The sequence below is a fragment of the Rhinatrema bivittatum genome, chromosome 1, assembly GCF_901001135.1.
Source record: "Rhinatrema bivittatum chromosome 1, aRhiBiv1.1, whole genome shotgun sequence".
NCBI classification, from domain to species: Eukaryota; Metazoa; Chordata; class Amphibia; order Gymnophiona; family Rhinatrematidae; genus Rhinatrema; species Rhinatrema bivittatum.
The window spans coordinates 349309541-349333444 of record NC_042615.1 but is presented as its reverse complement, the minus strand read 5'-3'; the positions used below and the strand labels follow the sequence as shown (position 1 = coordinate 349333444).

Here is a 23904-nt window from a genome sequence, read left to right as displayed (position 1 = left end):
CATTCAGACCAAAAAGTTCTATTTTAGTTTTATCAAACCATAAAAATCTTTGCCACATGGCCACAGTATCCCCAAGTATTCCTTTGCAAACTTCAATCTGAATTCAGGATGGGCTTTCTTCCTTCTTCCCACCCTAACATACTAGCAGATTTGTGCTTGAGATATTGTTACATACCTATGGAAGCCTGTAGTTCTTTCAAAGTTGCCATTGGTCTTGTTTGACTCCCTGATCAGTCTCCTTCATGCTCAGTCATTCAGTTTGGAGAGACTATTTGATCTAGGTAGGGGCTTGGTATTGCCATACACATTCCACTTTTTAATCATCTTGATTATGGCCTAAGGAATGTTCAAAGATGTTGCACTTTTTTTTATACCCATCCCCAGATCGCTGCCTATCCACAACTTTTTCCTGGAGTTCCTTTGACAGCTCCTTGAAGCTCATGATTGGGTTTCTGCTTTGAAATATGCTATGGTACTGGAAGATTAAAGGGTGGCCAACACACAAAGGCTTCCAGAAATGTTTGGGAAACTACAGACTGGTGAGCCTTATGTTGGTTCTGATCAAAATGGTAGAAGCTATTCTGAAAAACAAAATTACTGACCATCAGGATAGAGAGAGACTATCATGAATTTAGCAAAGGGAACTCTTGTTTTACAAATCTGTAAGATTTTTTTGAAGGGATTAACAAACATGGACAAGGGTGAGTCAGTTGACCGTGTATCTGGATTTTCTGAAGGCTTCTGACAAAGTCCCTCATGAGAGATGAATAAGGAAATTAAAGAGTCATGGGATAGGAGACAGTGTCCTATTGTGGATTAATATCTGGCTAAAAGTTAGGAAACGGAGAATATGAATGAATGGTCATTTCTCTGAATGGAGAAAGAAAAATAATGGAGTACCCCAGGAATCTGTTCTGGGATCTGTGCGTTTCAGTATATGTATAAATGATCTGGAAAAGGGAGTAATGAGTGAGGCGATCAAATCCACAGATAACACAAAATTGTTCAAAATTGTCAGATCATTAGCAGATTGTGAGGAATTGCAAGAGGACCTTGTAAGATCTTGGGGATTGGGTACCTATATGGAGATGAAATTGAATGTGGACAAGTGCAAAGGGAAGAATAATCCTGCCTATAGGTACATGATGCTGGGTTCCATATTAGGCACCATCACCTTGGAAAGGATCTTGTAATCATTGTGGACAATCCTTGGAAATCCTCGGCCTAGTGTGCAGTGACAGTCAAAAACACAAACAAAACGTTAGGTATTATTGGGCCAGAAATTAAATAGTGGATGATATAATACCTCTGCGTTCAGGGCTGGTGCATTGGGATTAGGTGCCTTAGGCAACTTCTGCCTTGTGCCCGCCCCCCCCCCCCCCCCTCGTTGCGCCACTCTCACCAGATTGGGTCACACACATGCACTCCCTGGTCGCGCTGCCACCCCCATTAGGAGGCGTGAGCCATGTGGGGGCCGTGAGCGACAGCAAGGAGTGGAGATTGCTGAATCCTATTGCACCGGCCCTGAATGCAGAGGCATTATATCATCCACTATTTAATTTTCCATTCCTTGCACATATTGAGTATTATGAGCAGTTCTGGTCATCCCATCTCAAAAAAGATAGAGTGGCACTAGAAAAGTTACAAAGAAGGGTGACCAAAATGATAAAAGTGATGGAACTGCTTCTTATGAGGTGATGCTAAACAGATTAGGGCTCTTCAGGATGGAGAAGAAATAGCTGAGAGGAGATATAATAGAGCTTTATAAATTATCTGACAAATAGGGCTGAAGTAGCCATGATATGTGGGTGACGACATCTGTTGGCACCAAACGGACCCTTCTCTCTTAGCTCATAGAACTTTTGTTCTACTGCGCATGGGCCGGAATTTCCTCATGAGACCTTCCTTGTCTTTTTTTTCTCAGCATCAGCATAGATGTGTACCTTATCCCTCTGGGTTTTTCTTTTTTCTTTAAATGAAATCTCTTGGTATCTTCAGTTTTTCTAACTTTTTCAATTACTGGTACTTTGTTGCCTGGCTGCCTCCCCAAACAGCACTTTTCAATGCTATTTATTTATTTATTTATTTAACACTTTTCTATACCCACCTTCATGGTAATAACCATATCAGATCGGTTTACATCAAACAGGGTAAAACTGAAACAAAAATAAACATATGAACGGAGGCGGCAAAGTTACATTCAACAAGGAGGGTAAACTTGGAGTCTTAATCAGCTGGAAAGAGGCCTAGGAGGGCAGTAACTAGTAATATAATACAATAGGGAAAACGGGCTAGTGCTTAATGAACTTAGAGCTCATGAAGAGTATTAGATCATCTAATAAATAAATAATAATAATAATAATAAAATATAAATTTTTTCACAGAAAATGTCCAGTGCTAAGGAAACCCATCATCAGTGGCTTCAAAGATTGTGTGTGGTAAGATGTCTATCACTGATGACCACAATATTTGTTACCAGTGCCTAGGACCTTACCATGACCAATCCAGCTGCTACCACTGCAGCTGGATATCTCCATGCTGTCAGAAGTCTAGAGCCTAGAAGATGCATTAATCTTGAGGAGCCACAGCCATTCCTCTTCCCTGGCTGGAACCTTTTCTAGCTCCCTGGGCATCGAGTTGAACAGGAGCTCCTTAAATAGATCTCCCCGCTTGTTGGAGCAGTCCAGGAGCCATTCCACTTCATTGGAGTCAAGAAAGCAGAAAAAGTGCCATTCTCACACATCAGTAAGTCTTCTACATGCACTGCAGTGCTCAGGGCCAAGTTAAAAAAAAAAAAAAAAAAAGCACCATTCTTTGGAGACGGCAGCACCATCTGCACTGAAGAATCCCAAGCTTTGGCACCAATGGTGCAATCCACACATGAAGCATTGACATATTTGCTAGTGCATCAAGCCCCGAGCCTCAGAGCATGAATTAGCACCATTGATGAACCAAGCCTAGGTGCTGTTCTTGCAGCTATTCGTTAAATCAACAGTCTCAGAGAAAATGGGAAGCACATAAGGAGATGTGCTCTACTTACCTCCCCCTATTTCAAGGGTGATTTTCCCATAGAGACTACGTGAGCACATTTTTCAACTAGATATCACTGGAGCCCATCTGTTCGTGTATGCCATTAATTTCTATCTATCTCCCTGGACAAATATTAGAGGGATTTCAAGAAGACTTTATCTTGATTTCATAAATAGATGTTCCTCTCCCAGCATCTGGCCAGAGGGCATGGCAGCCATTGGACTAAATGGCAAAGTTGGTGAAGACTTTTATGCCTTCCTGGTGGCTAAGGACAAGGAGGGCACCTTTCAGACTCTCCAGGGTATCTGATTTGCTCCCTCAAACAGGAATCTCCTTTACCAAGGAGTCTCCTTTATCCAAGGAGTACCTCATCAGAACCCCCGCAAAGAGGTTCATGACCTTGCCATTCTCTTGCCGTGGAGTCCAGCTAGTTGTAGAATGTTCACCAGGAGTTCTCCTATCCAAGGCCTGAATCATCATTGGGGTCCTGGATCAGTGTCCTTTCCCCCTTTAAATCAGAGAGATGATCAATGAGATCCCCCTACATTCTCCTACCTGAGCTTTTGGAACACCCGTCTCCATCTGAGGACTTCTCATATTACAGATTTCTGGTTGTTGGGAAAGGCGACATCTGAAAAGACAAAGATACGTGCATTGAAGTCTTCAGCCTTCTCCAGATTCTAGACACCGTCGGAGCCGGCAGCCATTCTGATCCATTTGCTCCTTCAAGAATTTGGGAGAATCCTATTTCTTGTGCTCCAATAGCTAGGAAATTTAGACATGAAGTATAGAGTTCAGAAAACCCTGGCTTTTGGCGTGGTAAAGCTGCCTCACCAGTCAGTCGTGGTGGAGTCAGCACCAAAATGAGCAAAAATCCCCAAGGATATTTTCCAATACCTCAACAAGGAAAGATCCAGACTGCTGGACAACTAAGGGGAAAAAGGTGTTCCAGAGTTCAATGTTTAATTCTCGTATTTCCAAGCATTAGTTCTACATGGTACAGTACTTACATGATTACATTCAGAAACTGAAACATTTCCATGCTCCAGGGGAGGGTAATTCTGCATACCTGCAGCTGCTCCTCAACAGAGGAATGAATACACCATATTGGGCAGTATATGAGTCTTTTGACAAGACAGCCCACTCGTTATCTGCCTCCATTGGGGCACTTCGCATGGCTTGGTTAAGGGCCAGCAGTTTGCACAATGATGTCCATGATAAGCTAGCAGATGTTCCCTTCCTAGGAGATCATCTCTTCAGAGACAAACTCAGAGAAACAGCAGCTCAAATCAAGAAACAACATGTGGCATTCCAGTCGCTCTCAGCCAGCTTGGAGCAACTGCCAATTTCAAGGTGGCTCTAGTTTGCTTTTAAGTGTTTGTATTTTCAGAGACACCTCTTCTGACAATTCCAGCAATACTAGGGTTCTCTTGTGTTTCCATGAGAGCAACATCTTCTGGTTCAAGTCTGGCAACATGAGAAGCGCCAACCAAAAGTGGCAGAACAAGTCCAACCAAAATCTGAACCAAGTTTTTAACCAGTCTCCAAATCCAGCTCTCAACCCCTCCTCTAGGTTATAGAATTTGTCTATACCTGAAGGCATGTTGCAGTATCACCAAAGATGGCTGGGTACTCAAAACTGTGGAATCTGGTTCCGCTTGCATTTCTCCCTGCTTCCAATGTTTCCCCATTGCTCAATTTTCAATCCAAATTAGTCTTACTCATCACAGCTCCGCACAGAGATGGTAACTTCTCCAGCAGTGGGCAATTACAATCTGTCCCAACCGAACACCTCACTAGTCCCAATGAAGAAGAGATGGCTGAGAGGAGATATGATGGAGGTCTATAAAATCACGAGAGACTATTTACTCTTTCAGATAATAGGAGGACTAGGGGGCACTCCATGAAGTTAACAAGTAGCTCATTTAAAACAAATCAGAGAAAATTCTTTGTCACTCAACATACAATTAAGCTCTCAAATTCTTTACCAGAGGATGTGGTTAGGACAGTTAGTGTAATTGGGTTTAAAAAAGGTTTGGATACGTTCCTGGAGTAGTCCATAAACTGCCATTGATCAGATTGACTTAGGGAATAGCTGCTGCTATTACTGATGTTAGTAGCATGGGATCTATTTAATGTTTGAACACTTGTAACGTGGATTGGCCATAATGGAGACAGGATGCTGGGCTTGATGGACTCTGTCTGACCCAGTATGGCAACTTCTTATGTTCTTATTACCAATATTGCCAGGGGTTCTATTCTTGCTATTTCCTCATCTCTAAGAAATCAGAGGGATTGAAACCTATCCTGGATTTACAAAGTCTGAACAAGTATCTGTTATGTTATAAATTAAAGATGAACTCCCTCCACACCATTTTAGCCTTCATCTGAGGGTGTGGGGAGGATAGTGGATGTGAGCCCTGGATCTGAAAGACATGTATGCCCGCATCCCCATCCATCCCTACCACTGGCAGAAGCTACGCTTTGTGGTGGAATCCTCTCACTACCAGTATCTGATGCTCTCCTTTGATTGTTCAATAGCACCAAGAGTCTTTACCAAATGTCTAGCTGTGGTAGCAGCACATCTCCATCAGAGCATCTGTTTTCCCTTACCATGATGACTGGCTACCTGTTCCTGAAATAGTTTAAGGATGATGATTCAGATGAGCTGAACCAAATCACAGTGAACATGGAAGATGTAGTAGGGCAGATTGATAAACTGAAGAGTAGCAAATCGCCGGGACCCAGATGGTGTATATACCCCAGGATTCTGAAAGAACTCAAAAATGAAATTTCATATCTAGTACTAGTAATTTGTAACTTATCATTAAAATGTCCATTGAACCTGAAGACTGGAAGTGGCCACTGTAATCCCGATATTTAAAAAGGGCTCCGGGGTGCCGTGGAAAACTATAGACCAGTGAGCCTGACTTCAGTGCTAGGAAAAGTCATGGAAACAATTCTAAAGAACAAAATCAAAGAACATATAGATAGACATGGTTTAATGAGACACAGCCAACTTAGGTTTGCCAGAGGGAAGTCTTGTCTCACAAATCTGTTAAATTTTTTGAAGGAGTTAATAAACATATGGATAAAGGTGAACTGGTAGATTTATTGTATGTAGATTTTCAGAAGGCATTTGACAAAGTCCAAATGTAAACAAAGAAATGTGAAGAAATAATTTAAATCCAAAAGTAATATTTTTGATGATCCGGTGCAATTACGAGATTTCCAAATGTCAGGTTCAAAGTAACATCTTTATTAGTTTCATGCTGATATTATCACTGTATCAATTATGGAATTCTTAAGCCTTAAAGTCCCTTGACATGGCCATGTTTTGCCAGTCAGCTTCTTCGGGAGGGACCTCACTAGGATACCGTGCAGAAGCTTATAGCCCAGTGAGGTCCCTCCCGAAGACTGGCGAAACATGGCCATGTTGGGGAACTTTAAGGCTTAAGAATTCTATAACCGATACAGTGATAATATCAGCATGAAACTAATAAAGATGTTACTTTGAACTTGACATTTGGAAATCTCGTAATTGCACCCGATCATCAAAAATATTACTTTTGGATTTAAATTATTTCCTCACATTTCTTTGTTTACATTTGCACTTGGGAATGTGAGACTTCTTCACTCTTGCTATTAATACATTTGACCAAGTCCCACATGAGAAATTCCTAAGAAAATTAAAAATTCATGGGTATGAAGCAATGTCTTTTAACCAGTTTACAATCCATAAAAAGATAGGAAACTGAGAAGGATTAAATGGTTAGTTTTCTCAGTGGAGAAAGGTAAAAACAGTAAGAGTGCCTTAAATTTTCAGTACTGAGCCAGAGCTTTTTTTTATAATTTAAATTTCAAATTGTTACAAGTATAAAACAGTTACAGCAATATCATAAACAACAAAAAGCAATATTACAAAAACCATACAAACCCCATTATCAATAAAGCCTTCACTCAAATGTAAAATAAAAGCAAATATAATTCATTTGGAGTTTAGTTTTTTATGCTACTAGTCAAGACATATAGGGAGACTAAGTATTTTCAGATTAACACAGAATATTTCTGTGGAGCTGAAATCTTATTCAAACGATAAATTTTATGCAAGCAAGTAAGGATTACAGATATAGTAGGTGCCGATTTAACACATCCAAGAGAGAACAGCCTCACACTAGCAGCTATAAATATCTGAAGGAGTAGTTTTTACATCAAGGATTCAGCAAAGGACACAGTTATGTTCAGTAAAACATATTTAGAATTAATATCGTCCACACTAGTAACATGTATCCAAGAAGCAATTATCTTCCAATAATTCAAAATTATTCCACACGTCCACCATATATTGTATAAAGATCCTAGCTCCCCACAATCCCTCTAACATATATTGTCCACACGAGGAAACATCCTATGTAATTTCTCAGGCATATAGTACCAGCAAAGTAATATTTTATAGCCATTTTCTACAAGGAAAGCTGAGATAAAACAATTAGGGGCAGATTTTCAAAGGGTTACACGCGTAACCCCCGAAAAGCTGCCCCTGCGTGCGCAAGACCTGGGACGCGCGTATGTCCTGGGGCTTTCAAAAATGGGTGGAGCAGGGGCGTGTTGGCAGTTCGGGAGCGGGGCCGGGGGCGTGGTGGCGGTTTGGGGGTGGGGCCAAATCCTCATGGCGAGCCGGTGTGCAAAAGTTACGCCTGCCTTGGGCAGGCGTAACTTTTTCAACAAAGGTAGGGGGTGGGTTACATAAGGGAAGGGAGGGGAAGATGGGGGAGGGGGCTGGAGAAAAAGTTCCCTCCAAGGCCGCTCCGATTTCGGAGCGGCCTTGGAGGGAACGGGGAAAGCCATCGGGGCTCCCCTCGGGCTTGGCGCGCGCAAGATGCACATGTGTGCACCCCCTTGCATGTGCCGACCCCGGATTTTATAACGTGCGCGCATGTTATAAAATTGGGCGTAGATTTGTTCGCGCCGGGCCGCGCATAAGTTAAAAAATCTGGCCCATAGGGGCAGATTTTAAAAGCCCTACGTGTGTAAATCCAGCTGGAATTACGTGCGCAAGGGGGTTACGCACGCCAAGCCTATTTTGCATAGGCCCGGCGACATGCACAAGCCCCCGGGGTGCGCGTATATCCCAAGGCTTGAAAAAAGGGCCGGGGTGTAGGCCTGTCCAGAGGCCTCCATAGGGCCCCAGAGGCAGGCGCAACTTGAAAAATAAAGGTCAGGGGGGGGGGGGTTAGGTAGGGGAAGGGAGGGAAAGGTGGGGGGAGGGACGGAAGGAAAGTTCCCTCCGAGGCTGCTCCGATTTTGGAGCGGCGTCAGAGGGAACAGGGAAAGCCATCAGGGCTCCCCTAGGGCTCGGCGTGCACCCCCCTTGCGTGTGCCGATCCCGGATTTTATAACATGCGCGCGCATGTTATAAAATCGGGCAGTGATTTGTGCGCGTTGGGTTGTGCGCACAAATCTACGCTCGCGCATAGGTACTAAAATCTGGCCCTTACTGTTATAAAGAAAAGAAAGATCCCATTCAGTTTCTGATAAAGAAGACCCAATATCTCTCTCCCAGTCTTTAATATAAACAGGAATTTCTTGTAGTTCAGAATTACGCAGGCCATACAGCTTTGATATAAGTTCCTTCAAAAAATCCACTTCATCACAAAAGTTTTCAAAGAGAGAGTTCCCCAAAGATAATGAATCTCTAATAACTCCCATAGTCATAAAATGTCTAAATTGGGCATAGGGGAAAAACGATTCAAATTCAAAAATTCACCCCTTCTAATAATTGCTCAATACAATAATTCCCCCTTTCCTTCCAATCAGCAAAAGCACCCTTAGCTAAGCAGGAGGAAATGTCTGATTGTAAAACAAATGCGTATTATAAAAATAATTTCTCTGCCCCACCAGCTAGTAGCACTATAATAACCATATTCTAAGGGTATTTTCTAGAGAAGGTGGCGTAAAATAGTACATTGGTCTTCATGTTTTCTTCAGTTGCCAAACTAATACTTGGAGAGGTATTGGATATATTAAGGACTGCTCTAGCTGTAACCATTTCTTCATACTCACTTTCCTATTTCAATCTATAATTGCTCTCAATTGGGACACAGCATAATACCATTTTAAATTGGGTGCACTCAATTGTCCTCTTGACTTCATTTGAAACATTACATGGCGAGAAGTCCTGTGTGGCCTATGCTGCCAAATGAAATCGAAAAATTTTTTTTGCTAAGATTTCAAAATAGAAGTTATCACAATGGGAAAGTCAAAAATAATTAACCAAATCTAAAAATGTTCATCTTAACAATCGCAATTTTCCCCAGCTAGGAGAATCCACACCTTTCCCATTTCTCCAAATCCTTCATAATAGTTTTGAGTAAAGGTATGTAGTTCAGATTAAATCGGTCCTCAATTCAATTACTAATGTGGACTCCTAGATATTTAATCTTTTGTTTGGCCCATTTAAAGAGGAATTTCTGTTGTAATATCACTGACAGATACTCTGGAACAGTTCAATTTAAAATTTCAGATTTGTCCAAATGAATTTTAAATCCGGATACACCACTCATTTTTTTCATCAGCAAATAACTTAAATTGAGAATTTCCAATATGAACTCCTGAAATATCAGTAGCCCCCCTTATTCTGATTGCAAAGGGTTTTAAAAAAATTACAGAGATAATAGGAAGCCCTGTCTTATGCTTCTACTAACTATAAAGCTTGCAGAATATCCACCATTGACCTTAACACAGATACGAGGGGAATTATACAATTTCTTAATCCAACCCATAAAACAATTCCCAAATTGCATTCTCTCCAGGGTTTTAAGCAGGAATGGCCAGTGCACCGTATCACACACCTTTTTGGCATCAATTGTTAACAACAATGATGGAATCTTTTTCCCTCTTAACCCACCAAATGTCTACAATTTTACGCACATTATCAATTGCCATCTTATTGGCTATAAATCCCACCTGATCCAAATAGTCTAAAGATGAAACAACCACATTTAAATGCTCCGCTAGAACATGTGCTAATAGTTTAAGATCTATATTGATGAGAGAAATTGGTCTATATGTCCCACAGAGTGTGGTGTCCTGCCCTGGCATTGCAATAATAGTTATGCCAACCAAATTACTACCAGATAGAAATGACCCCCCTCCTCTAAGACAATTAAACATAGCCAACAATTTGACTAGAACATGGGCAATGCATTTGTAATAATTGCCTGAAAAACCAGTCTCACATTCCACATAGCTTAAGAGTTTTAATAACTTGGAGTATTTCAGCAGTAGTAATTTCACTATCTCAAATTAGCTGTTGCTCTTTAGTGATTACAGGAATAGGAAGAGTAGATACATAGTTATCAGTGTCAATCTCATTTATTTTACTGTCCCTTATTATATAGATTAGTGTAAAATTGAGAAAAACAGTCTATCAGTGGTAGTCGTTACTATTTTATCTCTGCATTTTCAATTTTAATTATATCAGTCTGTGTCAACATAGATTTCAATCTGTGGGCAAGGTATCGGCCCACCTTGTTCCTTCATTCAAAATATGCTTGGCGAGTCAAGTCCAACTCGTGCACAATAATGTCTGAATCAACTACACTCAACTCGTCCCTGACCTCATTTAATTTCTTAAGTATCGAGGGAGACAGTTTGCTTATGAGTATGAGCAAGAGTAGCGATCCTATCCAATAAATCCTTTTTAATTTTCTTATTTTCTTTTTTATAGGTGGCAAATGAAATCAACAGTCCATATATAATAGCTTTTAAATATTCCCATAAAGTAGTTGGAGAAATGTTCTCCTAGTTGTTAAGTCAGAAATACTCCTGGATATCTTCAGTCAATTATACACAAAAAGATTTCTTTTAATAAACTGTCATTCAAGCGCCAGTAATGTCCACCTGTGTCATAATTTATAAATTGCACATCAATCTATACAGGTGCAGGATCCGACCACATTATGGCGCCAATCACAGTCTCTATTACCCTATTCAATATGCCTTTACCTACCCAAAAAAAATCATTACATGAATAGGATCCATGTCCCTAGATGAATGAAAGCATTGCCACCATATATCCACCATATTTCATCTATCCATCATAAGAAATTTTCCTGCCCCTCTCAACCCAGGGCTCTCCCGAGATGATTAAATTAAAATCTCCCCAAATAATTAAATGGCCTTCTGTACGAGAAAATTCTTCAGTAGAAGAATAAAAAGTATCCTGATTGGAACTGGGCGCATATATGCAAACTAAAGTGTAAAAGGCAGCACCCACCCTATTCTGTAATAGTAAATATCGCTCCATGGGATCAGCAAGTAATGCTGTAGTTCATAAACAATATGCTGGGCAAACATACATATTCCAGTATATTTCCCTTCCTTAGAGCTGGAAGCAAAATATCTATTTGGGAAATCTTTAGATGCCATCCATTGCTCATACCGTTTTGTTTTTTTAATGAGTTTCCTGAATCATTGCAATAGAAAGTTTAGAATATGACAACTTACATTTTATTGAAAATTTCACTTACAATAAATGAAATAAGGAACATGGAAACAATTTAAAGAAAAGAGAGAAAAAAATCTTTCAATAGAATAACAATACATTTCAGTCCATGTTAAATGGGGGAGAAACAGTTACACATTATAAAACAATAATTCTAATTGGCGAATACTATTACATCTTACCAAGCCTCTACCCGGCTGTTTTAACTTTAAAAAAAAAAAAAAAAAGTCTCAAGGTATAAAGTGTTAGTAAACTCAAATCGTACATGGGTATCTAAGAAAAAAAGTAGCCCCCATCTCAATAATTGTACTTTTAGGTTGCAAAAATTGTTTACGACTACCTTGTGTTGCTCTAGAAACATCAGGGAGTTCATTAATTCGCTGACCACAAAACAACCTATCTTTATACATGCAAAATTTCCGAAAGATAGAAATGGTATCCTGCTCTGGTACTAAAGAGACAAGAAGCGTGGATCTAGTAGTAATATCATCAATGGAAGATTCTAGGAAATCAGAAAGGTTAGGACTCTCTACCACTCATTCATCTGCTGTTGCTACTCTCCTGCCTATAGAGAGGTAATAGATATTAGATAGTTGAGGGCATTTATTTTCTGGAATAACCAGGATCTCTACTAAATACTTCTTGACTAACTCAAAAGCAGAAAGCAATCTTGTCTGAGGAAAATTTAAAAATCTCAAATTTTTCACACTAAACTGGTTTTCCAGATTTTCTATCTGAGTATACACAGTAATGCTATCTTTAATATATGCAACATTAGTAGCTTGCAACAGGCTTTGTTGAGAGTTCACCTTAGAAATAAACTCATCTATAGCTTTCAAATGCAAATCATGCTCTTGTAATTTAACTCTTGCCTTCGGTTATTTTGCGTAGTTGCAACATTAAGGAAGATAGGGATTTGTCAACCCAAGAAACTACCTGCCAAATGTCCAACAGAGTAATGTCTTTTGCTTCCAAGGAATCAATAGGCATATCTGAGAAAGTCAAAATAGGAAGTAAAGAAGCCTTTCCAGCCAGAGGAAAAATCTCATTCAGCAAGGAGGCCAATGTCGAACCCACTGACAAAGGTAAATCAACAAAAGAAGGGTCATTCTGCCTAGTTGTAAATTGAGTCCACACAGCTCTCAAGAGGGGATTCTCCACCTGAGGAGTTGATGTGCACAAGGTGGCTGTAGTTGCACCAGGTTGTAGAGGGGTTAAGCTCATGCCAGGACTTAAGGCCCCCGAGGTTGAAGAAGAATCCCCATCACAGTCCACTGTGGAATGCTCAGGTAGCCAATTTAAGTGCAGGTCCATTGAGCCCTGAACAGTAGGGGGTACTAAGAAGGACCTAGCTTTCCGTTCTCTTTCCATAGAAAGAAAACACCCAGAGATCAAATCTGTGATAAGGAGTGCGCCCATTTGGTGCGCGGCTTCGGCAGCGTGCCGGCGGCTCTGTGCCACTGCCGCCTGGAAGATATGAGAGGCAGGCAGGGACTCCTCTGACATCAGCACCTCTGTATGGTAGGTGGGTGGGGAAGGGGAAATCTCACCACAGGCTCTCGTCTCTCCTTTGTTCCCCCCCCCAGCTGTCATTTTCTGAAAGAATTTCATCCCTTAACATTTAGGGAAAATATTCAAAATGTAGTCATTGTTTACAAGGAAAAGGTCTATCCCATATTTGTTCATTCAGCAAAACAAAAACAGTCATCTTAAAATATCTTAAACAAGGTCACTCCTAGGGCTTTGCAGGCATACCTTTCATTTTCCATAGTTCTTAGTTCTTCCCTCTTACAGAAAGGACAGCATTCACTCCATATCCCCCCCCCCCCCCCAAATATTTCTAATACCTTCCCAATCCCTAAATCCCCACCAGTCCAAAACTCCATAACAAGATCTGCTATTCCCCATTTGCAGATCCCACTTACTAATGGGAAGAGTGGTCATCGACCCCAGAGAAAAAAAATAACCCTCCCCCATCAAACAAGCATCAGAAAACCTGTAAATTATAAACCATATTTGCATGCATTAGATGCAACACAAAGTGAAACTTAAATTTATGAAACTAAACATGAAAACCATGTGCTAGTTATATTAATGGATAAATCTGAAAATCTTGGCAGTCCGGGAAGCCTCAACTAAGGATAAAAATGATTCAAGTTCATCTACCGAATGACAGCCTCTTTTTTCTTTTACCAACACGTTGCCAGCATGGATGTATATCTTTGTGAATGGTTGGAGCAGAAATCTCGGGTGTCAAAAAGTTGGTCACCAGGTTTGCCTTTTTTAGAATGCCCTTTGCATCCATCATGGAACGAACCCTGTGTGCTACTCCCTTCATCGAAAAAAGCAGTCCAAAAGGGAAGCCCAGCAGTGACTTCCCAGAGCTCTTGAGATGCAGAGACCAGAATTGCACACAGTATTCAAGGTGCGGTCTCACCATGGAGTGATACAGAGGCATTATGGCATCCTCCATTTTATTTGCCATTCCCTTCCTAATAATTCCTAACATTCCGTTTGCTTTTTTGATCAACATAGAACATTGAACCAACAATTTCAATGTATTATCCACTATGACACCTAGATCTCTTTGCTGGGTGGTAACTCCTAAGATAGAACCTAACATTGTGTAACTACAACAGGGGTTATTTTTCCCTTTATGCTTCACTTTGCACTTGTCCACATTAAATTTAATCTGTCATTTGGAAGCCCAGTCTTCCAGTCTCGCAAAGGTCCTCCTGCAATTCATCATAATCCGCTTCATTTAACTACTCTGCATAATTTGGTGTTTTCTGCAAATCTGATCACCTCACTCATCGTACCCCTTTCCAGATAATTTATAAATATATTAAAAAGCTCCGGTCCAAGTACAGATCCCTGAGTACTCCACTGTTTACAATTTTCCACTGTAAAAACTGACCATTTAATCCTCCTCTCTGTTTCCTGTCTTTTAATCAGCTTGCAATCCACAAAAGGACATTGCCTCCTATCCCATGACTTTTTAGTTTTCTTAGAAGCCTTTCATACAGGACTGTCGAATGCCTTCTGAAAATCCAAATACACCACATCTACCGGTTCACCTTTGTTCACATGTTTATTCACCCCTTCAAAAAAATGTAGATTTGTAAGGCAAGATTTCCCTTGGGTAAATCCATGTTGGTTGTGTCCCATCAAACCATGTCTATCTAAATGTTTTGTGATTTTATTCTTTATAACAGTTTCCACGACTTTTCCCGGCACTGAAGTCAAGCTCACTAGTTTATAGTTTCTCGGATCACCCCTGGATCCCTTTTTAAATATAGCTGCTACATTGGCCATCTTCCAATCTTCAGGTACATCGGATGATTTTAATGATAGGTTACAAATTAATTGAAATAGGTTTGAAATTTCTTTTTTTTTTTTTTTTAGTTCTTTCAGAACCTTGGGGTGTATACCAACCAATCCAGGTGATTTACTTCTCTTCAGTTTGTCATCAGGCCTACCACATCTTCCAGATTCACCGTGATTTGGTTCAGTTCATCTGAATCATCACCCATGAAAACCTTCTCCAGAATGGGTATCTGTCCTCTTCAGTAAACTGTGAAGCAAAGAAATGTCTTGAACGAGTAGATGTGACTCGGTTATTTAAACTTTCGAATAATAGAAGGACTAGGGGGCATTCCATGAAGTTAGCAAGTAGCACATTTAAGACTAATCGGAGAAAATTCTTTTTCACTCAACGCACAATAAAGCTCTGGAATTTGTTGCCAGAGGAGGTGGTTAGTGTAGCTGGGATCAAAAAAGGTTTGGATAAGTTCTTGGAGGAGAGAAGTCCATTAATCAATTATACTTAGGGAATAGCCACTGCTATTAATTGCATCAGTAGCATGGGATCTTCTTAGTGTTTGGGTAATTGCCAGGTTCTTGTGGCCTGGTTAGGCCTCTGTTGGAAACAGGATGCTGGGCTTGATGGACCCTTGGTATGACCCAGCATGGCAATTTCTTATGTTCTTATGAAATTGTTTAATCTTTCCATGATGTCCTTATCTTCTCTAAGTGCCCCTTTAACCCCTTGATCATCTAACGGTCCAACAGACTCCCTCGCAGACTTTCTGCTTCAGATTTTTTTTTTTAAGTTTTTATTGTGAGATTTTGCCTCTATGGCCAACATCTTTTCAAATTCTCTCTTAGCCTGTCTTATCAGTGTCTTACATTTAACTTGCTAATGCTTATGCTTTACCCTATTTTCTTCTGATGGATGCTTCTTCTAATTTTTGAGTGAAGATCTTTTGGCTGAAAGCCTCTTTCACCTCACCTTTTAACCATGTCAGTAATCGTTTTGCCTTCCTTCCACCTTAATGCAAAGAATACATCTGGACTGTGCTTCTAGGATGGTATTTTTTAACAATGGCCATCATGCCTGTTGCACCCTTTTTACCTTTGTAGCTTCAACTTTCAGTTTTTTTTTCTAAATATTTTTCTCATTTATCAAAGTTTCTCTTTTGAAAGTTTAGCACTAGAGCCGTGGATTTACTTACTGCCCCCCCTTCCAGTCATTTAAATCAAATTTAATCATATTATGATCACTATTGCCAAGCAGCCCCACCACCGTTACCTCTCTCACCAAATCTTGTGCTCCACTGAGAATTAGATCTAAAATTGCTCCCTCTCTCATTGGTTCCTGAACCAATTGCTCCAAAAAACTGTCATTTATTCCACTCCAAGCACTTTATCTCTCTAGCATGCCCTGATGTTTAACTTACCCATTCAATATTGGGGTAATTGAAATCTCCTATTATTACTGCACTACCAGTTTGGTTATTTTCCCTAATTTCTCTTAGCATTTCACTGTCCATCTCATCATTTTGGCCAGGTGGACAGTAGTATACTCCTATCACTATACTCTTCCCCAATACATAAGGGATTTTTACCCTTAAAGATTTGATTGTGCATTTAGTCTCATGCAGGATCTTTATGCTGTTGGACTCTATGCCACCCCGGACATAAAGCGCCACCCCTTCACCAAGATGCTCCTCTCTGTCTTTGCGATATAATTTGTATCCCAGTATAGCCATATCCCATTAGTTATCCTCTTTCCACCATGTCTCTGAGATGCCAATTAAGTCTGTCTTCATTCACTGCTGTACATTCTAATTCTTCCATCTTACTTCTTAGACTTCTGGCATTAGCATACAAACATTTCAAAGTGTGGTTTTTGTTTGTATTTACATTCTGCTTTTCTGTTGACAGGGATAAATTGGAATCTTTTAGCTCAGGTGAGTTTTTAATTATAGGCACTTGGACTATTTTTCTTATTATTGGAACTTCACTGTCGGGATGCCCTAACTCTAATGCATCATTAGTATCCTTCAAAGATACCTCTCTCTGAACCATGCGCTGCTGAGTGACTGTTGGCTTTCCCCTTTGTTATAGTTTAAAAGCTCCTCTTCCTCTTCCTCCTTTTTAAAGGTTAGCGCCAGCAGCCTGCTTCCACCTTGGTTAAGATGGAGCCCATCCCTTCGGAAGAGACTCCCCCTTCCCCAAAAGGTTCCCCAGTTCCTTACAAAACTGAATCCCTCTTCCTTGCACAATCTTCTCATCCATGCACTGAGACTCCAGAGCTCTGCCTGCCTCTGGGGACCTGCGTGTGGAACAGGGAGCATTTCAGAGAATGCTACCCCGGAGGTTCTGGTTTTCAGCTTTCTACCTAAGAGCCTAAATTTGGCTTCCTGAACCTCCCTCCCACATTTTCCTATGCCGTTGGTGCCCACATGTACCACGACAGCCGGCTCCTCCCCAGCACTGTCTAAAATCCTATCTAGGTGACACGTGAGGTCCGCCACCTTCGCACCAGGTAGGCATGTTACTAGGCGAGCCATCAGCTACCCAGCTATCTACATTCCTAATAATCAAATCACCAACTATGACAGCTGACCTAACCCTTCCCTCTTGGGCAGTAGCCCTGGGAGACACATTCTCAGTGCAAGAGGACAATACACCACCTGGAGAGCAGGATCCTTTCCTGCTGCACCAGTGTTATGCTCTCCGATCATGAGATCTTCCTCCTCCAAGGCAGCACCAGCGCTGCCAGACTGAAGTTGGGACTTGGCTACTATGTCCCTGAAGGTCTCATCTATATACCTCTCTGTCTGCCTCAGCTCCTCCAGAGATTCTCTGAGAGACAGGAGCTCTTTGCATTGGATGCACATTTCTTACCGGCAGGTAAAAGATCATACATGTGACACTCGATGGAAAAGACTGGGAGGCCCCCCTGTTGCTGCTGGACTACTGCCTTCATCTTAAATTTGTTCAGTTCCTAGTTAAGTTTTAGGTTGCTTTGGGAGTAGGAATGCATACAAATAGGGTCCTTTAAATGTATTAGTGTATTCACTATATATCTGGTAGTGACCTACAAGGGAATGATCAAACTCTTGATAAGGTGTGAGGAATTTCTGAGTTTAAGTTAAAAGGATTTTTTTTTTTAAGTGTGAAACACATCTGCCAATAAATTAAAGGATGAGCTAGGGGTGGGTGGGTGGGAGGTTGGGAAATACAAACACATAAACTTCTGTTTGTTCCTGCCTTTCTGACTACCTATTTAAAACAAAACACACGAACACACTAAATAATATACCCCAATATTTTACTTCTCCCCAATACTTTTAAGTTTTTTAAATTTCTCCAAGCAGCACTTACTGATTCTTTCCATCCATCAACAAGGTGATCCTCTCCTCTCAGTGCCTTCTTATCACATTGGATATCACAAAACCATTCTCCAAATTCAACTCTAGAGAGGGAAAGTATCCAACAGACTAAGCTTGTGCATGATCCACTAAATTTAAATCCATTTACGCAGCCTGGTGCTTCAAGCTCAGCCAGCTCCTCGACCAAATCAGTGGCATGTTTGCTAAATGAAAACTGCTTAGATGCCATTCTGTTACTGTTAACTAACCAAATTGAGCAAAATAGCTATACAGTGATAACAGATGCTTGACTTAAACAGGTTGGAATTTAACAGAGGGGATCAGGAGCTTGGAGTGCTCGATGATGTCACTTCCTACTCTCAGACTGATGTTTTTTAATCTACCTTATAAATGGGCCATGACCGACGGCCCGCAAATGCGCAGTAGAGCACAGCTCTACTGCGCATGTGCGGGCAAGGACGTCGGTCTTAGCCAGCGTCAAAAAAAAAAAAAACATGGCGGCGGCGGTGTCGGGGGGCAGCGGCAGCGGTGGCGGCAGCGGTGTCGGGGGGCAGCGGTGGCGGCGGCGGTGTCGGGGGGCAGCGGTGGCGGCGGCGGTGTCGGGGGGGCGGCGGCAGCGGTGGCGGCGTCCGGTGGCGGCGGCGGTGTCGGGGGGCGGCGGCGTCCGGTGGCAGCGGCGGCGGCGTCCGGTGGCGGCGAATGACGACGAGGGGCAGCGGCGGCCAGTAGCAAGGGAGGAAGGAGAGAGAGGGAGGGAGGGACGAACTGAGGGAGGGAGGGACTGAGTGGGGGGGAGGGAGGGACTGAGTGAGTGAGAGGGAGGGCTGAGTGGGAGGGAGGTAGGGGGAGGGACTGAGTGAGAGGGAGGGAGGGACTGAGGGGGAGGGAGGTAGGGGGTGGGGAAGAGTGAGAATGAGGGAGAGGTGAGAGACAGGGATGTGAGTAAGTGGAAGGGTAAGAAGTTGTGGAGCAGAGAAAAAGGGAGTGGAGGAGGGCTGAGGGAGATGGGATTGAGACAGGGTGGGGAGTGACTGAGGGAAGGGGAGAGAGGTGGGAGTGACTGAGGGAAGGGGAGGGAGGTGAGAGTGAGGGGAAGGAGGCAGTGGGAGACAGAGAGTGAGTAAGACTGAGGGGTGGGAAGGGGGTGAGTGACTGAGGGGGAAGGGGGAATGAGGGAGAAAAAGTGTAGGAGGGTGCTGTTTTCGAAAATGGACCGAAAACAAAAATGTAATGTAGCCCGTTGTGACGGGCTTAACGGCTTGTATAATTATAAATGATCTGGAAAGGTGAATGAACAAGGCGATCGAATTTGCAGATGAGACAGAATTATTTAGAGTTGTTAAATCACAAATGGATTGTGATAAATTGCATAAAGACCTTGAGAGACTAGAAGACTGGGCATCCAAATTGCACTTGTCTACATTAAATTTAATCTGCCAAAAACTAAGGGGCAGATTTTTAAAAAGTACGCGAGAGCGTACTTTTGTTTGCACACCCGGAAAAGTAACCCACACATAGGGAAAAGTAACCCAGTATTAAAAGTTTCCACCCATGGCCCAGAGAAGTGTAGTTCTTGAACCTAACACAACTGTCCATCAGCCTTTCAATCCCTCTAGGGACTGACCTGTCAGCATTGGCTCAAGAAGAGGGTCTTCTGTATCATCTGAAACTGCTCTTTCAATTTGACAGCCTAGATCTTGAGCACTCACTGATCACATTACAAATGGAAACTATTCTCATTCTGCTGTCCATGAAGCTCCCTGGACCCATTCACTTGCGATCTGTGGGATCTGTTTCAGTTCTTGTTGTTTTTTCTCCTCAGGACTCAGTACCTCATCAGTCAATGTGCATCTCTGTGCCACAGCGACTTAGTGTAAACCGATTTTCACTAGCTTTTATTTTCAAAGTTTCTGAAAGGCATATGGCATACTAAACCTCTGCTGGCCAAGCCACCTGTTCCATGAGATCTTAACATCATTCAGTCATAGCTTATGAAGCCACCCTTGAGCCATTGGAGTCTGTTTCTTTGAAGTTTCTCTTCTGGAAAATATTATACCTTGTGATCATATCAGCCAGAAGAGTCAGTGAGCTTCAGGCATTGGTACATTACTCTCCATATATGCAGTTTTCCACAATAGGGTAATACACACCCACCCAAAATTCCTACCAAAAGTGGTACCAGCTTTTCAAATAAATCAAGCCATCTGGTCACTTATGTTTTTTCCGAGGCCATATGCACATGAAGGTGAGAATGCCCTTCATACATTGGATTGTAAGAGAGCCTTGTTTTACTACTACTGAAAGAAAAGCCAGCAACATAGTCAAGCCTAGCAGCTGTTCATCTCTTATGATCCTAACCGTCAGCGCTTAGCAGTTGCCAAATGTATGTTGTCCACTTTGTTAGCAGACTTTATCATGTTTTATGTGCTTGCTGACTTCCAGATTACAGACTCAGTTAACGCTCATCAAGTGAGAGCCATGGCTGCATCAGCAGTTCATTTGCAAGTCATGTTATTGAAAACATCTGCAAAGCTGCAACTTGGTCATCAGTGCACACTTTCACATCCCAATTACTGTCTGCACAATCTATTGAGAAGTGACAGTAAATTTGGACAAGCAGTTTTGTGTAACCTGTTCACACCGTAATCTGTGTTCCACAGTGGGTTCAGGTTACTTTTTCAGTAAGTGCTCCGCTGCAATCCTCATCTTGGGACTCCAAGTATCATGGTAACTGAGAGAGAAAGTTTGCTTACAATAAACTATATTCTCCATAAATAGCAGGATGAATTAGTCATGCTAAATACCCTCCCACCTCTCTGGAGTGTGTACTATCTACTTAGACTTAGTTCTAAAATCAACTGAGGGGCTCATGAGGCAATGCCTGTACTGGAATTCCCACACATGTTCAGTAGAGGAAAAGCTCTACGAGCTAAGAAAGAAGGGTCCGTTCAGCGCCGTCAGATGATGTGACCTATGTGGCATAGCTAGTTCATCCTGCTGTCTACGAAGAATGCCATTTATGGTAAACTTGCTGTCATGAGTGATGTGGAATGGGTAAACAGGTAATGATTTACCCTTTCAAATATTACAAGGACTAGGGGTCACTCAATGAAGCTAATAGCACATTTAAGACAAATTGGAGAAAGTATTTTTTCATTCATGCACTATTAAACCATTGAATTTGTTGCCAGAAGATATGATGAAAGCAATTAGTATAGCTGGGCTTAAAAAGTATTTAGACATGTTCCTGGAGGAAAAGTCCATAAACCATTTTTAGCCATGTATGCTTGGGAAAGCCACTGCTTATCCCTGGTTACGAACAAGGATTAGATTTATTTTTGGGATCCTGCCAGATACTTGTGATCTGGATTGGTCACTGTTGGATGCTGGGCTTGATGGATCTTTGGTCTGACCCACCATGGCATTTCTTACGTAACCAATAGAGAGAACCGTCATGAGCTTCTGAATTTTCCTGTCGAGTGAATCAGTACAGTTTAACACAGGTGGGGCCACTTGGTGTGTGCTTTTGAATGTAATTGGTTACACCAAAACTTTAAATATTTAGGATTGCTACAGAAGGGGAGTGGACACTTATCTATCCAAGCTATTCCATGTTTTTATTTCTTAATTTTCTAAGGATTTCTGTAATATATTTTTCACTTTGGCAGTTGTGTGGGGTAGGATGTGAGTATACAAGCAGCAAACTTGCAGGCTGTAAGGCAGAGGTGGGCAAACTTTTTTGGGCTGGTGTCACATTAAAAGTTCTCATCGGCAGCAGGGGTTGGGTGGGGATGGAGCTCCCCTTAGAAGTTACCCTTTGGAGTTCCCCATGAGAGAAAAGCAAGGGGGAAAGGCTTGGAAGCACAGTGCACCAAACAAACCCTAAGCAGCCACACAGTGCCTGCAATCATGGATCCAAGGCTCTATCCAAATCAGCAAAACCTTCAACTCAAAAGAACTTTTTAAGGGCAAGATGATGCATTTTCCCATAGATACAAAATAGGAAATGCTGCAATCTTTACGTTTTTCTGTCTTGTGTTATACTTGATGTATTGAGATAATTTAAATAAAAAGAAAGTGAAAAATGTAAATGAGTACATCTGGCCCTTAGAAATTAGACTCAGGACTTCAAACACCTTTTTTTCTTTACACATACCCCTTCACTGCCAGAATTGGGCCACATCAGGGGTCCAGGCAACTCTCCCCCAGCGCTGAGGGCCATCCCAACTAGCTGGACTCCCTACACGCCTCTATGGTTAGGGAGGACAGGGTAGTGGACCCTCATTAGACCCAGACTGAAACCGGACTTAGGACAGAGAAGGAAGAAAGAAGATTCTAGGAACACCCTAGGCATGCACATGTGTGCTACCCCCAGCAGCACGGCCATTACACAGTACAGTCTGTCACAGACACAGGATCCGAGGGAGAAGCAGGAGCTACAACTCCCAGTTACTTCTCAAACCACTGCCCAGAGCTCCCTTTTCCCAATGACGCTCCTTACCCCACCTTCTAAGAGAAGCAGCAGCAGCCAAACCAGGCACCACTGGCCGCAGGATGCCAGCAACACATGTTCTCCAACACAGTACAGCATTCAGCAGCCGGCTCACAGCTGGGACAAGTCACTATGGTGCAGCAGGATAAGTGGTGGAAAACAGCAAGTATACAGCACTTGGGAGTGGGGGACTAGGACAATTAAACTGAAAAGCACATCTTCTCCAGGCCACTGTGCCAACACTCTGACCTGCATGCCTGATGTCATTGAAGGCCTGACATGTATTTCAGTGCATCATCAAGGGCGATTTTCCTAGCATGTAGACAGATGGACTCAGGACCAGTGGGTTATGCACCTCTGCCAGCAGATGGAGACGGAGTAAGCTGACATCACAGTATATATATACTCTTACAGCGACATCAGGCTGCCATTATTCTCCATCTCCAGCAGATGGTGGACGTGCATCTCTCTATGGGGATTGCTTCAGATTTTAGAAGGAGAATTAAAAAAAAAAAAAAAGCCCCACTCTCCTACAGTGATACCAGATGGTCCCTCCCCATCTGAGAATTCATGTGGTGATTTCCATGGTCCCTCAGATATGTGCCTTGGTCCAGTAGCTGGTTTTCTGCTGGTATGGACTTAGCTGATTGTACAGCTTAAAGGCAAAGGGTGCAGAAAGCCGAGCGTGGCAGTGAAGGTAGATGCTCTCTCCCCCTGCAGCTGGAGACCGTCTCTCTGTCTCTGTACTCAGCAAGGATGGGCTGAGCTCAGGTAAGTTTAAAAAAAAAACAAAACAGTCAGAGACAGTTTTAGAGGGGTTTTGTAGGACTTCCTCTGGTCTCCATACTCAGTGTGCCGTTCCGATGTTCATTCCTACTCCTATGGGGGTTAAGGGAACTGGGTGGGCTAGCCCTGCTTTAGGCTTTTTCCTGCGCACCATGTAGTAGGCCACGGCGGTGCTTTTGCGCGCTTCCATGTGTGTTCACCTGCCCTCTCTAGGAATGTCTGTGTGTGCAGTGTGTGCTCTGCGTAAGAATTGTGCGCTCAGTTTTGGGCTCACTTCCTGTGCGCCCATATTTTGGCGCACTGTTTGTGTGTTTGTTTGCTGCGCTTACTCTTGGGGCGCCTAATTTTTGTGCGCATAAATTTGTGTGCTTGAAATTTTTCAGCACGAGCCGGCTAGATGCACCTTCTCA

General features: G+C 42.2%; 1 protein-coding gene across 9 annotated transcripts in view; it reads left to right on the top strand.

Moving 5' to 3' along the window:
- Window positions 1-23904, top strand: part of KLHL8 (kelch like family member 8) — a 202917-nt gene that overhangs the window by 165032 nt on the left and 13981 nt on the right. Inside the window, exon 10 of one of the 9 annotated variants that reach the window (XM_029599668.1) lies at window positions 12513-12577. The exons of the other annotated variants lie outside the window; for them this stretch is intronic. Within the exon in view, the coding sequence (XP_029455528.1) occupies window positions 12513-12522 (10 nt within the window). The 3' untranslated portion in view covers window positions 12523-12577. Of the gene's footprint in view, window positions 1-12512; window positions 12578-23904 lie in introns of those variants that run through there. 9 annotated transcript variants of the gene reach the window in all.